This window comes from Bemisia tabaci, chromosome 7 (assembly GCF_918797505.1).
Source record: "Bemisia tabaci chromosome 7, PGI_BMITA_v3".
NCBI lineage: Eukaryota > Metazoa > Arthropoda > Insecta > Hemiptera > Aleyrodidae > Bemisia > Bemisia tabaci.
The window spans coordinates 42927595-42941815 of NC_092799.1; the positions used below are offsets into that span (position 1 = coordinate 42927595).

At 39.2% G+C, this 14221-nt stretch overlaps 1 protein-coding gene across 3 annotated transcripts in view; it reads left to right on the forward strand.

The window, feature by feature from the left end:
* Positions 1 to 14221, forward strand: part of spir (spire type actin nucleation factor) — a 442084-nt gene that overhangs the window by 395163 nt on the left and 32700 nt on the right. For 2 of the 3 annotated variants that reach the window (XM_072302604.1, XM_072302605.1), the window contains one exon: positions 7731 to 7896. In XM_072302604.1, the coding sequence (XP_072158705.1) occupies positions 7731 to 7896 (166 nt within the window). The remainder of the gene's footprint in view (positions 1 to 7730; positions 7897 to 14221) is intronic. The other variant, XM_072302606.1, reaches the window with a different exon arrangement.

A 14221-nucleotide genomic window follows, 5' to 3' on the forward strand; every position in this document is an offset into this window, starting at 1 on the left:
AAAATTGCCTCAAAAAGTCTCATTTTTTTGTTAGAATATACCCATGCAATTTTTGTCCAAATTTTTTCCGATTTTTGCTCGAGATCAGAAGCAAATTCAGCGAGATTTTCAGACGAAAATTCCCAAAATTCTTCTGGTAAAAATGCAATCAGGAGGGGCAATTTGGCAGCATTGAAGTGCAGTTACGCTCTTTTGTGCGGGTAATGACGAGTAGTTGCGACTTCCAAGTGACTGGCACAAGCGTTTCCAACTGAACAACTGTCGATGAATAGTTAGCATGTATTCGTAGGTCTTCGGTGGAAAACCTGTCTCATTCTCATTCTAATTTGTAAATTTTGAATAAAAAGTTTTTGCACCCCCCACTGGGAAAAAAAACCACATTGGATCTAGAGCCCAGACTCTTAAAAACATCGACAAGAAAAAGCACTCTTTATTCAATCAGAAACTAGCTTAAGTCAAGAACCAAGCCTCTTAATTTAAGCGGATTTCCTTTTGATTTAAGCTTAAATCTGATTGAATCAAGAGTATTTTTTCTTGTCAATGTTTTTAAGAGTCTGGATTCTAGATCCAAAGTGTTTTTTTTTCCAGTGCCCCTTCCCTCAAAAAAAAAATAAAATAAAAATAAAAATAAGAAAAAAAAATCAGCAGATAATTCAGAGCGGAAAAAAAACAATATTTTGGAGACGTTCACCGAAGAGCAGACTTAACAGTCGGTGATCTCCCGCGGTGAAGGTCAGCTCAGCTCGGGTCTTGGTCGTTGCCTCGGTGGACTCAACGGTGGATGCACCGCGACGTCGCTGATGCATCCCTAAAGTCGCTGATTTATGCTTCGTCTCGTTCTCGATGCACCGTAGATCCGCTTCCTTTCGTCATTTTCGTTTCCAGGTGGTTACTACTCGCCCAGCACTGGAGCATAGCAGGCGATCCAACTTTTTTTCGCCACTCCGGATGCGTTTTTAGCCTTGATGACGTCATTTTGTATTGTTGTCGTTTCGGTTGCCCGTGCTCGTGAGTCCATTAGCATCAAAAAGAAGAGGAAGCGATGATGTCATTCATTAACATGAACGCAAATTCTGAGAAGTTGTAATTAAGGGTTTCTTTGCTGTGAGTAAACTTTGCAATGCTTTTTAAAGTGAGCATCATTTGTATGCTCAACACTTTGATTAGCCCGGTGCATGACGTCATATACCACGGTGGTAGATACTTAATTTCTTCCAATTTTATTTCGTACGAGTTTTTAACTCGAGCAACGAATCAACCAGGGCACATAAGTGCATCAAACACTAACGAATCTAGGGTGGGGAAAACGATGGTATGCACCGCCACGATGAATAATGGCATTGTTTGTGTTTTTTTAAGGCCGATATTCTAAATAATCTTGGACTTGAAAACCAGGCATTGTGACAGTGACCATTATTTTTACCGATATATAAGCTTAAACCATCAAAACTAGCGCAACTGATCCCAACCTATATTTTTTTGAGTCGCCAATTTCGAATTTGATGTCAAATTGCCTACATTTTAACACCCTGACCTATTAATTGTCGGCAAGTTTATGGCACGCTGCGGCGCGGCCTGCTGCCACTGCCAGCTCGAAACCCGCACTGACGCCTACAAACCTAAGGGGATACTTCAAGCATTGCGCAATGCGTGAAGTAGTCCTTTAGGTTTGTAGGGGCCAGTGCGCGTTTCGCGCTGGCAGCACGCCGCGCCGCGGCGCCCCCAACGGGCGTGTGCTGAACGCTCTCTTGTGGGGACCCAATCTTCCTTCAAAATTCTCCGAGCTGGAACTAGAATTTTTCAGTCAAATTTTCGAGTAGATTTGTGGTTTATCCTGTTCCAGAAAATTCAGAAATTGTACAATTTCGACAACGCCTACTGTGACATATTTCCCACTTTCTCTTTACTCTCAACTACCTTACGGTAGCTGACTATTGTTAATATTATTTAATATTTTCTGTATTATTCATAACAAAAGCTGTAAGACCATAGAGATATTAGAAACGCGTGCTATATAGGGTGGGGGCAAGCAAATGAGCAGGGTCGTTAGCATAGGGCTAACGAGCAGAGTTCAGAAGTCAGTTCTCGGGCGCTAACCCGTTTCTGATTGCGCATGCGCCTTTCACTCTCGAATAGACGACGCCCGGCGCACGGTGGATCGAATCAATCAGAGAGGTCGGACATGGAATTTTTAACTGAAACTGCAAATTTTGATATTTATTTCGTCACATATTGAACAATAAGGGGTGATTCTTGAAGACAATTTCACGAGGAAATCAATAAAACCACTCTTAGAACCTCAAAGTCTTACATAAACGGATTTATGAGCGTTTAAAGTTTCCAAATTTTGTCCGACCTCTCCTATTGACTCGATCCACTGTGCGGCGCCGCGCCGCGCCGCGACACGGTCACCACCCGCTTCACACGTACTCACTCACGCCTCTAGACCGTCACACGTTCCATGTCTACCACACACACCCGTGCTTGTTATGTGATGGCCCCGCGCACCTCGTTGCCTCCGTTAGCGTCACTGCACTGGTTTCTGTAATCGAGTCATTTGAATCTCGCCATGCAGGAGACTACTGCTTTTTGGTTTCCAAACTTTTTGTCGATTACATTATTCTGACCTTCCATCCTTGATCGTAAAATCATTTAACCCACACTGGGGAAAAAAAAAAAAAAAAAAAAAAAAAAAAAAAAAAAAAAAAAAACACATTGGATCTAGAGTCCAGACTCTTAAAAACATCGACAAGAAAAAGTACTCTTGATTCAATCAGATTTAAGCTTAAATCAAAAGGAAATCAGCTTAAATTAAGAGGCTTGGTTCTTGACTTAAGCTAGTTTCTGATTGAATAAAGAGTGCTTTTTCTTGTCGATGTTTTTAAGAGTCTGGGCTCTAGATCCAATGTGTTTTTTTTTTTTTTTTCCAGTGCACATATTTTAGGGTCTCTGACCTTCCAAGCGAAAAAGCATTCGACCATGACGACTCTGACTGTATGAGGGTTGTACATAATCTTGAAGCAGCGTTCATTACAAAAGAAGAAAATCCTTTGTAAGAATGATGACGGTTTCAATGCCTCCATCATCCAAACATCACAAAGTTATTTGAACTTCCATGAGTTTGAAATGAGCTTTACCCTAATCTCAAACTTGACTTTTACACAAGGAATTTTCTCAAGATTGTTAAAAGCGCGAGTATTTCTTAAGCTCAAAGATCCTCGAAGATTTTATTACCTTTAAGTTGAACGCTTGAACCTGCTAATGCCTTACGCAAATTGCAAACAAAAAAATTGGTTGAAAAATGCGAGGCAGAGTGATAAATCAGAGCTTTTACAACAGCTCCCATAAAAGAGGGTAACACTCGCTGACTTTTCTTTCGGGCACGATGTTTTGCTTGATTAACTGCTGCTTTTGCAACATTTAAAACGCTGAAAAACAATTTTATGCGCTCGAAAAAGTCCCAGAGCAGCAATTAACAAGCTGACCTGACAGCGAGGATGATGATAATTAACGGTCACCACGGTGCACCGCCTCACAGTGGATCGAGTCAATAGGAGAGATCGGACAAAATTCGGAAACTTTAAGATCTGATAACTCTGTTTATACAATATTTTGAGGTTCCAAAGGTGGCTCCATTGGTTTCCCCGTGAAATTTCCTGCCAGAAACACCCCTTAGAATTTAAATTGTGACGATTTAAACATCAAAATTTGCAGTTTTATTTAAAAATTTCACGCCCGACTTCTCTCATCAACTCGATCCACTGTGCGCCCTCCGTACCTCTTCGGGTTGTATCTCTGTCGAAGCAGGTTCAATATCCCGCTCTGCAGAGACGAGACGCAAAATAAACTCATTGCTTACTTTTTTTTAGCCCCGTCATTTGAACTTAATTGGAATCCTAGATTACCGTTCTCTCCCTCTCTCTTTGTTTATCGTGTCCTCTCCCTTCCTCCTCCGTCCGCGACAACCCCGTGTGCGGATTTTGCCGAAATGACGCGGGGAATTCAATTAAAAGATTCCGTTTTTTTTTCTCTCTTTTCGGGTCGGTTGTTGGTGTTGTGCGATGAAGGAGCAAAAATGACGGTCGGATTTCATTAGCGCTTGGAAGTGAAACCGCGGCTCTCGTCAAGGCGTTGAATTAAAATGGGTTTGCTCGCTTTATTTTTGGGTCAACCGCGTGCTCGCGTACACAGTTTTAATTGTGGATGACAGGATTGCACGTTCGCGTGCGAGAGCCGATCTTCGCGGGCCATACATCATCAAAACTCGAAATGTTTTATGAGGACCTCAAATCAGGTTCAGTATGCCTGAGTGAAGTGACGCGGAGTGTTTTACGCGCGGAAAGGATCTCGACTTTCACGTTGAAATATTTTGATTAACGTCGTGAATTTTCAAGGCAGTTGATAATTTGGCACGTAGAATTTTACTAGTCATACAAGAAAGGAACACTGTTCGCAACATTCACTTAAATAATCGATTCTTTCCCTCAACTTTAAACGGGAAAATATCGATATAATCGATCTTTCACGCCTACACTGAAAAAAAAAGGATTGCTAATTCACCGATTCAGGGTGAAGCAAAATTTTCTTCACTTCGTAAAGCTTTACACCGATTTGCTACATCTGCGCGCCTTCATGCAGTTAATCATGCATCGAGTAGCTTGGAAGTGTAACTGCATTTTTTGGTATTGGTACTTTGCGAACAGTTAAAATAGCTCAATAGTTAGGCTGAAATAGCGGAATTCACGGAAGAATAACTAAAAAGGTAACAGATGTAGCTTTTCAGAGAGCAAAATCACCTACACGCGTGTGGCTAAGTTAGTTGCGTGGCGATTTTACCTGCATGGTTTGCACGTTCGTTTTTTAGCTACAACATGCCATGAAATACCCGCGTGCACGGAAATTTCAGCAATATTTTTTTTTTTTCAGTGTAGCTACTGCAACTGAAAGCCATGCAACAGCTCGAGTGCATAAAATACGAGGAGCAATATTTTTCTCTGAGAGCGAAGTGCGTTCGGAGCAGCTCCGTTGGGAGTACAATGAACGATTGTGCTCTTGAGTCGCTGATGGGTTATATAACCGGAGGGCATTATCGGCGTTGGACAGTTGCGGGGGGGGGGGGGGGGTCAAATCGAGGTGTGAGCACTCCCACGGTGCGGCGTGCGACGCTCGCGCGACCGCGTCCGTCGTGGCGTCGCGACGCAACCTTGAACGTGCGCTGGTTTGTGGGTGGTTCCGCTCTGCTCCCGATAGGTGGGGTCCCCGATCCGATCGGCTCGACTGATCGCCTGATCGGCGCGCGTCGCTGATCACGAGCGGTGTCCAGGTCGCGCAGCTTTTTCGAACCTCAAAGTACGAGTTTCGGAGGCGAAGTTTCGGTCGGCTCGACTCTCGAGTGACCTAGGACCTGATTCACACCGCCCTCGTATAAACTCTGACGCAATGCGTAGTTTCTCACACGAAAGAACGTAACTTTATTTCGATGTTGCCAGATTTTCTTGCGCAAATAGCATTTTACCACGAGAATCTCGAGAATTTCTGACGGAAAATTTCTCGGACTTCTCTTCCGATCCCATGTGAAAATCAGACGAATTTCGACGAAAATTGTGCGGGTCTATTTTCTTTAAAAATTGATTTGTTTTAGTCAACTTTGCGACCTTGGAATTGAGTTACGTTCCTTTGTAAGGGGAAACAACGAATTGTGTTGAATGTAGGGTGAAATCGGGTCTCGCATTTTTTGAACGATGGAAAGAGTCTCAGAATTGTTTAGTTTTCGGTTGGGTTCCTCCAGGGAGGAGACGGCGTGGGGGTCCTGTGAGAGGTTGGCGACAAGGGGTGGAGGAGGAGATCAGGAGGTGTCAATTGCCAGATGATCTCAGGGAAGATAGGGGGCAATAGCGATTGGGCGTCGTAGAGCGAGAATCTCCGCTGTAAAAGCGGCTGTTAAGCATGTATATACATTCAAAAATTTGAACTGTAATTTACTTGATTTTATTTCCTAGATTATAGAGCAAAATAGTGTGGAACCGTAATTTCGGTTTTTAACGAAGGAAATTTGGCAACGTCTGAAGGCTCATACGGCGTTTTTCCTCAGCACGGCAGTATGGGAGGGCAGTCATGGCGGGGGAACATCAGAACTCACAATCAGTTCCTAGGCACCTCTCAAGAGGGGTGAATTTTATTCTTTCCTCTCGCGTAAGTTGTGGCATTGTCATGACTCGAACGGGACAAGACATATGAAGGGGGATTGAGAGATCGAGGGGAATCTGATCACCAGCTCCAGGTCGCGCCTATTTTTTTATCCGGAGCCCCCCTTCCCCCCTCCCCCCTAACTCCATCTAAAATGTCATGAAAATGTCAAAGTTGAGCAACAGCACCTCATGCGGAGCATCGTATTTCAATCGCAACACATTTCCTCACTATCTTTTTCTCTCTTTTTGCTCATTTTATTTTTATGAGTAGGAGTAAGGTGTTGTTGAAAAATGGCATTTCTTTCGCAATCCGAGCTCCATCGTCCATTTCGCGAAGCATTTTACAAGCCCTCGCTTCTCTCTTTCTCTTCGGTGAAAAATTGTCAGTGCTTTGTCAATTTATGTGCAGCTCTCGGTTTTTATCGAATCCAGTTTCGGAACTCGACCCGATAAAATTTTAGTGCAAAGTTGCTGTTCGCTCAATCGTGGTGTTGCAAATTTTAGCACCACCATTTTGATTGGTGGTATTTTAATGACAAATCCGAGATTGATTGTGAGAACGCTTTTGGACAACGGTAATAACTCCAGGCTCGAGGATGCAACTATTCGTGCTCAAGGGATGTCCGTATTGCATACCCTAAAAATTGAAGGCGTTCCGGCGCCCCGTGTACTGGCTACGAACCTACGAACGCTTTTGGACATTGATAGTAACCTAAGGATACAACTATTCGTGCTTAAGGGATGTCCGCATTGCATATCCAAAAATTGAAGGCGTTTTGACGTTCTTTTTACTTGCCACAACCCTACGAACGCTTTCGGACATTGATAGTAACTCAAGAATGCAACTATTCGTGTCCAAGGGATGTCTCTATTGCGCAATTCTTCGTTTTCTGAACGAAGGAACGTAACTCCATTCCTAGGTTACAAAATTGACTAAAAAAATGCATTATTTCACAAAGTATGCATGTGTCATTTTGGTCTGAATTTTTCCTGATTTTTGCAGGAGATCAGAAGAAAAATCAGTAGAATACTCAGTTATAAATACCCAAGAATTCCTCAGTATACATGAAATTTGCGAGGGGAAATTTGGTAATATTAAAATGTAGTTACGTTCTGTCGTGGAAGAACGACGAATTGAGGCGTTCTAGCATTTCATCTTCGAGTCATTGCAACTTTTCTCGTAGTTATTTGTATGTAAATGATGGGAACTTTGTGATTTGTTCGTGCACCGGAAAAAAAACACATTGGATCTAGAGTCCGGACTTTTAAAAACATGGACAAGAAAAAATACTCTTGATTCAATCAGATTTTAGCTTGAATCAAGAACCAAGGCTCTTAATTTGAGCAGATTTTCTTTTGATTTAAGCAAAAATCTGATTGAATCAAGAGTCCTTTTTCTTGTCAATGTTTTCAAGAGTCTGGACTCTAGATCCAATGTGTTTTTTTCCAGTGTGGTTTTTGTTTCTGTTCTGTTTTTATTTTTTTTTTTCTGATAACTAGTTGAAGAACTTCCATTAACGAATTTCTGGTTTTATGTTTCAGGATTCGGACAACGATGATGACACGGAGGATCTGTCGGAGGACCCGCGGACGGAGGCTCCCGAAAACGAGGAGAGCTCCAAGAGCAGCGTCTGGCACCGACGGACAGGTACTCGTACTCTCAACGCTCAAACCGCCTACCAACGATACATGGACTCCGCGCTAGAATGTAAACTCCCAAAAAACCAATCTAAAAATCTTGACTGTCGCATCTTGTGATCGCATCGTTTGCATCGCCAGAGCATCGCCGCTCCCCGCCCCGTAGACAGTACATCTAGTAGCATGAGCCATGTAGTCCCTCCCAGCGCTTATCCCATCCCCATTCCTCAATCTCTCAACCTCCACCCTCGATTTAAGACTATATTCAGTGTAATGAACAATTCGTATGATGACACAACAGAATTTAACTCGATGATGTGAAATACCCCACGTTACTACGCATTGGAGTTTTGAGACGAATTTGATCAATTATTATACTGCCGTGCTAAGGAAAAACGCCGTATGAACATTCGAGAGTTGCCAAATTTTCTCCGATAAAATGTTTATTTTTGAGGAAAGTTTTGAATCTTTTTCCGAGAAATTTTCAAGAACTTTGAGTAAAATTGAGAACAGAATTAGCTGAAAGATTGGAAGGACAATATTTACAAATATCTCCGGAAATTCGTGACCCTCCAACGGTAGTTTGGCAACGCCTGAAGGTTTATATGACGTTTTTCCTTAGCACGGCAGTATAATAAAGAAAACAGTTTCCTGGGCAATCTCTAACATTCTCATTGCGGTAAAAACTTACTTATTTCGCTAAGGTAAGTCGTTAGTTGTATTAACGGAAGTTTTTTCGTCGTAGTGATATTTTTTATTCGTGAAAACCAAAAAAATTGCACTACGAAAAGAAAATTTCCGTTGATACGACCAAAATTTTTCCCCGGTTGGTTGATCGATGTTTTAACGCAACCAGTCTTTTCTTTATCGCAACGAGAAACTGTTCAGGAAACGGTTTTTCAGTAAAGTGAACGAACATCGACATATCTTGAAAGTTCTGCTGAGATATCGATGATGAGTCGAACTCATAGCGAAAAGCGGAAATACACTCTGCTGGAACGTCTACCGCTGTTTTCCCCCGAAAAATCACTTTTGAAACCCCTTTTTGAAGCCGAAAGTAATTGACGTAATAGATCGCAATCCAAGCGAAATGGGAATTTCCACGTTCTGATGATTTAGGCTGCTAGGGTGATCTGAGAGATTGTTCAGGAGAAGACAATAAAATGAGTCCGTAGTCGGGTTTCCCCGCTTTTTTGGCGATAATATTATTTTAATCACGACATCTCGATGTTTGTTCACCTCCACTACAGGATCTTCCGATATATTCATCCCCATCTCCTTTCACCCAGACTTGCATCCCCCCCAAAATCTAGACTCCGCGCCCAGCTGCCATTTCATCAGCTATCAGTGTTTGGAATGACTCGATTTGCCTTATTTTTTTATTAGATGAAGGAATTCTTCCATCTGCATATATTTTTCCCTATTGTCGTAAATTATTTTTCTACATCACCAATTTCTATACTGACAAACTATTTAATCGTGCAATTAATAATCAATAATTATCTAAATCATGCTTCAGTAACTCGTTAAAATGTCGGGTGTTCATCGCGCTTCAGGTATCGTTATTTATTTTTAAGGTCTGGTGTTTCTCCCCCAGATTCACAATTTTTAATCTGAAAATTTGAAGGTTAGTACCGCGTTTTTATCGCACAAAAATGACTATTGCTCAGAATGAGGCTCTCGCTGTGTGTGTAGCTCCAATCAAAATTAATGTATCAAGGATAGGAATTTTTATGCAGTACCCTTCGTCGCTAGGTCGATTTTGTCTTCGTATAGGTTCCTCGCCAATGGTGTAACAAACTTTCTTCTTCTTTTGTTTATTCATGTGTGTAATTTGATTTTTTTCTTGACGAGGATTGATGGATTAGCTCTCTGTATGTCGTCCTGATTTTGAGGGAGACTCGATGTTATCATATGTGCAGATTTTGGTTGACTTGTGGTTTTAATTCACGTAAATCTCACCCAATGTACGCATAGATGTAAAATTAATTGATTGAAATCAATACTTTCATTAATTTAAAATCAATCAATTTTCAATAGACTTTTTGTTTTAAGTAAGGGTTGTGTTTTCTCTCGTAGAAATGAATTTCATTCACTCATGAGGACATAGTGGGTATTCTGATATAGCCTCAAAATCGAAAAGGATTTCTAGCTGTACTATCTTACATCAAATTCTGATATTTTTTCTTTTCTGTCCAATTTTTTCCCTTTACTTTCCACATTAATAGCTCTCTTATTTCTTTCTATATCACCTATTTTTTTTATTATAGTTTATTTTTTACTCACAGGTAAATCCATCTTGGTCCATATCCTAACCTTAAAAAGTACCACTAATCTACTTAATTGAGTCTACTCTTTATTCCTTTTCTTGAGTCATACTCTTGTTGTAAAGAATCGTTAGTAATCAATATTCTTTAGCCAAAGCGTAAAGCAGTTATGATTTTTACTTTCTTTTCCAACGTTTTAAGTTACCTTTTTATTTTTATCTATTTTATCAATTTCTTCTCGTACGGCTTGATTTTGCTACCATCAATCAAACTCCTTAATGTTACATTTTGTTTAAATAGTGGAAACAAAGATATTCACTTTACTAGATTATGTTTTTACATATAAATATGTATGTATTTTGTTCGGAGGGGCGTTCATAAATTATCCGGAGTGACCGTTGTCTTTTCTCGCGTCAACATTCTTTCGGTATCGAAATAAGTTACAACGCGTTCTTCAACTCTTAAATCCATTATAATCAGAGATTATCTATAGAAATTGTGTGATATTTGTAATTTTGTATCGTTGTTGAATACTTACATATAAATCGGTTCGTACAAAGAGTAATCAGGAAATTATTTCTACGGGGCCTTAAAAGTTAATTATAAATTTTTTTTTCGTAATTATGAAATTATGATTCCTTACAAAAATGAAATGATGAAGTATAAATGAGGTGCAAATGAAAAAGTATGTCATCTTTGATTCGTACCATCAGGTGCTCTCCCAATATCTTGCGGAGGAGTTGATTTCAGAATTTTTCTCAGGTGCATATTCTCCCACACGGAGTACTTCTTGAGATTCATTACTCTACACACTGTGGTGACACGTGTACTTTAGTGTTCTTTAAACCTGTTATTTGTCAAGAATATACCTCAAGGTTTCATAGCTTGCGTCTGAAAGCTAATCCTCATTGCGTCCTCCGGTTAATTTTCATACGCCACCGAACCCATGTAATTATTGTACGTAAGCAACCCAAAATGTTGTACATAATTGTCAGGTTTTTTTGTGCCTTAAATTGTCATAAAATACTCCAATTCCTCGTTTCCCGTGCAACGACTACCACTAACCAAGCGTTAAAACTAACAAACGAATGCTTGTTCAAAAAGCACTGCGCTGGTCTTCTGAAGTTCGGACATCAGCAGTGCATCCACGTTCTCAACGACCAAACCACCTTCTAGTCGAATGTTGTGGCGCCGGTTTGTTACGAAGCTGGCTATACGTTTTCCGGTGAAAAATTGGAGCATCTGTAGCATAGACTTTTTTCAGTTTTTATAATATGGCAAGAGAGCAGGACCCTCTATACGTAGTTTTTAGAGCTTAATGCTAAAATCTAAAAATTCTTCGGTCGGCAGAAAATTGTCCTTATATTTATTTTTGTTCTTTCTGAATTCATCCGGTAATATTCAGGAATTAATTTGTGTTCTGGTAACAAATATTGCTTCTTGAAAGTTTTAAGTCACAAGTTGTACGTTTCTCTGCAGAAGAGAACAAAGAGGTAATCAGTCAATTTGAGTGATTAATCGGTCGTGGTAGGCTTTCATTGAAAAGATCATCATTTGAAAAAATTATTTTTTATTTTTCAAGCGAAAAAGAATTAAGGAATTACTGATCCCTTTTAGCTTTGAACATTGCGTCAAAGTCGTTAAATAATTTCATAGATTTTTCATTGAAATTGGTTTCTAATCTGTTTTCTCCTCAATCATCAACTATTTAAGACCAAAAAATAGGAACTTTTCCAGTTCTCTTAACAGTCTGCAAAGAATAAGCCCGTTTGAAGCGTTTGGTTGTCAGCTACATTTTTAGTAGTACTATTTTATTGAAATTCTAATCGAAATTGAAATTTTTCTAATTGAATTTTTCTAATTTTTCTAATTCTAATTGAAATTTTTATCGAAATTCATGGTCTCTATTCCCACTGTCTGTCTTTAACCGTCATCGCTCTTTTCTACATTTCGCCCCTCCATTTGCCATTTTATTAATCGTGTACATTTAAAGGTCTAAAGTTATGCACGTTCGTATACGTTCACCTTTTCTCATTTTTCATCCCAAATGATAATGTTGAAACAAGGGGCATATCAATATTTTTCCTAACGGTATGCGTCTCTTTACCTTCTTCATACCGTGGAAAAAACGAAAATAATTAAGTAATTAATAATTAGAAGAAAAAAAACACCACCCATACCCCCTTAATTTTCCACATTAGATATTTTTTCTACTTCAAGAATGTGTTCTGAAAACGTCGAGGTTGATCCATCTTCTTTTCAAATCACAACGGGCGAAGGAATTATGAAGCTCCGCGATGGATGTTTGTGTTATCTCTTTTTTCGCCAACCTTTAAACGATCAAATAAGTTTCCAAATTCGCATGGAATTGATGTTACATAACTTCTTAGAGCATGATTAGCAGCCATAAGATAATCTTATCTGATTATGTTGTTTTGCTTCGAAAGAAAAGTACCACCATCATACCCATTAAACTACTACTTGATGGAGCCAGGTCGATAACGTAACAGAAACGCACCAAGAGGTTTAAGGTATATATCTCCGCATAAAGCTCAATGATACGGACTAAAAACCACTATTTTCACGTTCAACGTTCAAAATGTGCGACTCGCACTGAAAATCCCATCGATCAATTTTATCCAAAAAACCAATTTCTGATCTTCCGTTAAACTTGAAGATTTTATGGACGATCCCTTCGAATCTTCAAGCACACATTCCACTCAAAACCTATTCCTGTGGGTGTGCAATACAAAGAAATAATATACTAAAATCTTTCCGGGGTGTTCTTTGGTGGTATTTTCTTCAAAAAGGTATATCGTCTAATGGACTGCTTTAAATATTATTATAGTGTTTTCGAATGTTTACATATCTTGTAGCATTGTCTCCCTAGTTTTCTTTGTGTATGCGCCCTTTGAATTTGGATAAGGTCATGGTTGTTCTTATCAATATGCTTATCTAAATTTGTTTTTTCCTCGTTTTTTTTTTTCTTTTTCATTTTGCTATTTAGATTCGTACTTAGTCTACTTAGAGAAGAGTCCAAAAAGTGTTTGTATTTTTTTACTTTTACACTGAATTTTTTAAAATCATCAATCAGATTTTCTACAGTCATCGACTTTATCCTTGCGTTTTTGGATTTCTAGATTTCAGAATTCTATTAATTAAAGCTCATTAAACTGACCTATTTATCCGGTCATTCCAGTCCTCTTTGCGTAAAATATTTCTATACTCTCAGATTCTATCAATCTGTAGTGCCTTGTTTCTTATAGTGCCTACAAGTAACACGTTATTTCACTAATAATTTTGGAGATGGCGGAGGTGAAAATCTTAGTGTTTCTTTGCGTTTCTTTTCAAAGATTTTGTATGTATCCCAAAGCTGAGTTCTTTGTTGAATTGTTTGCGTAAGTTCCTTTACAAGTAGATGCGTTTTTGCAAGTTGGCAACTCTGTTCTTCCGCCACTTAAATGCAGTGAAAATATCGATTTTAATCGATTGTTTTACATTCATTTAGATGAAAGAAAAACAGTTCTGCCAACTTTCAAGAATCGCCTCTGTTCACAAGGTAAGATTCCCTAGACGATTGAATGTTGCCAAAAATACAAAATGCTGTGACCAAAGATATGACGAGGTGCTTTTTTTTCATATGGCATCACCTTCAAGCCAACTAAAAATTTAGGATCGTAAAGGGTCAATCCACCTCTCCTTTTCTTATTTTCTTTTTTAAAATTAAATCTAATGGTAGTGCTTTGCTTCGTGCGTGTCTCTAGAAAACTGACTAGGAAACACACTCTACAGCGTATCCTTTGTTCATTGGAACCTAAAATTGGAGATATTTATCGAAGTTTCACAATATATAGCTCTGAAGTTTCTGTACCATCAAGACATCTAGTTAATGCAACTGGGCTAGAGAAATGAAAAAAAAGAGAAGAAAAAGAAAAAAAAATTGGTCCATTAGTTTCCAAAATCGCATTTTGTTAGAGACTCGAAATCTTTATTTTTACTCAAAGAAGAAATTCTGGTCATGATCCCTTTTCTCCTGAGCCATTGAATCTTTATTTTCTATTGATAGTAAAAAAGAGTCAGTGAAAGTATAATCGGTTACGAAAATGGGCCAATTATAAGTAAAGATTA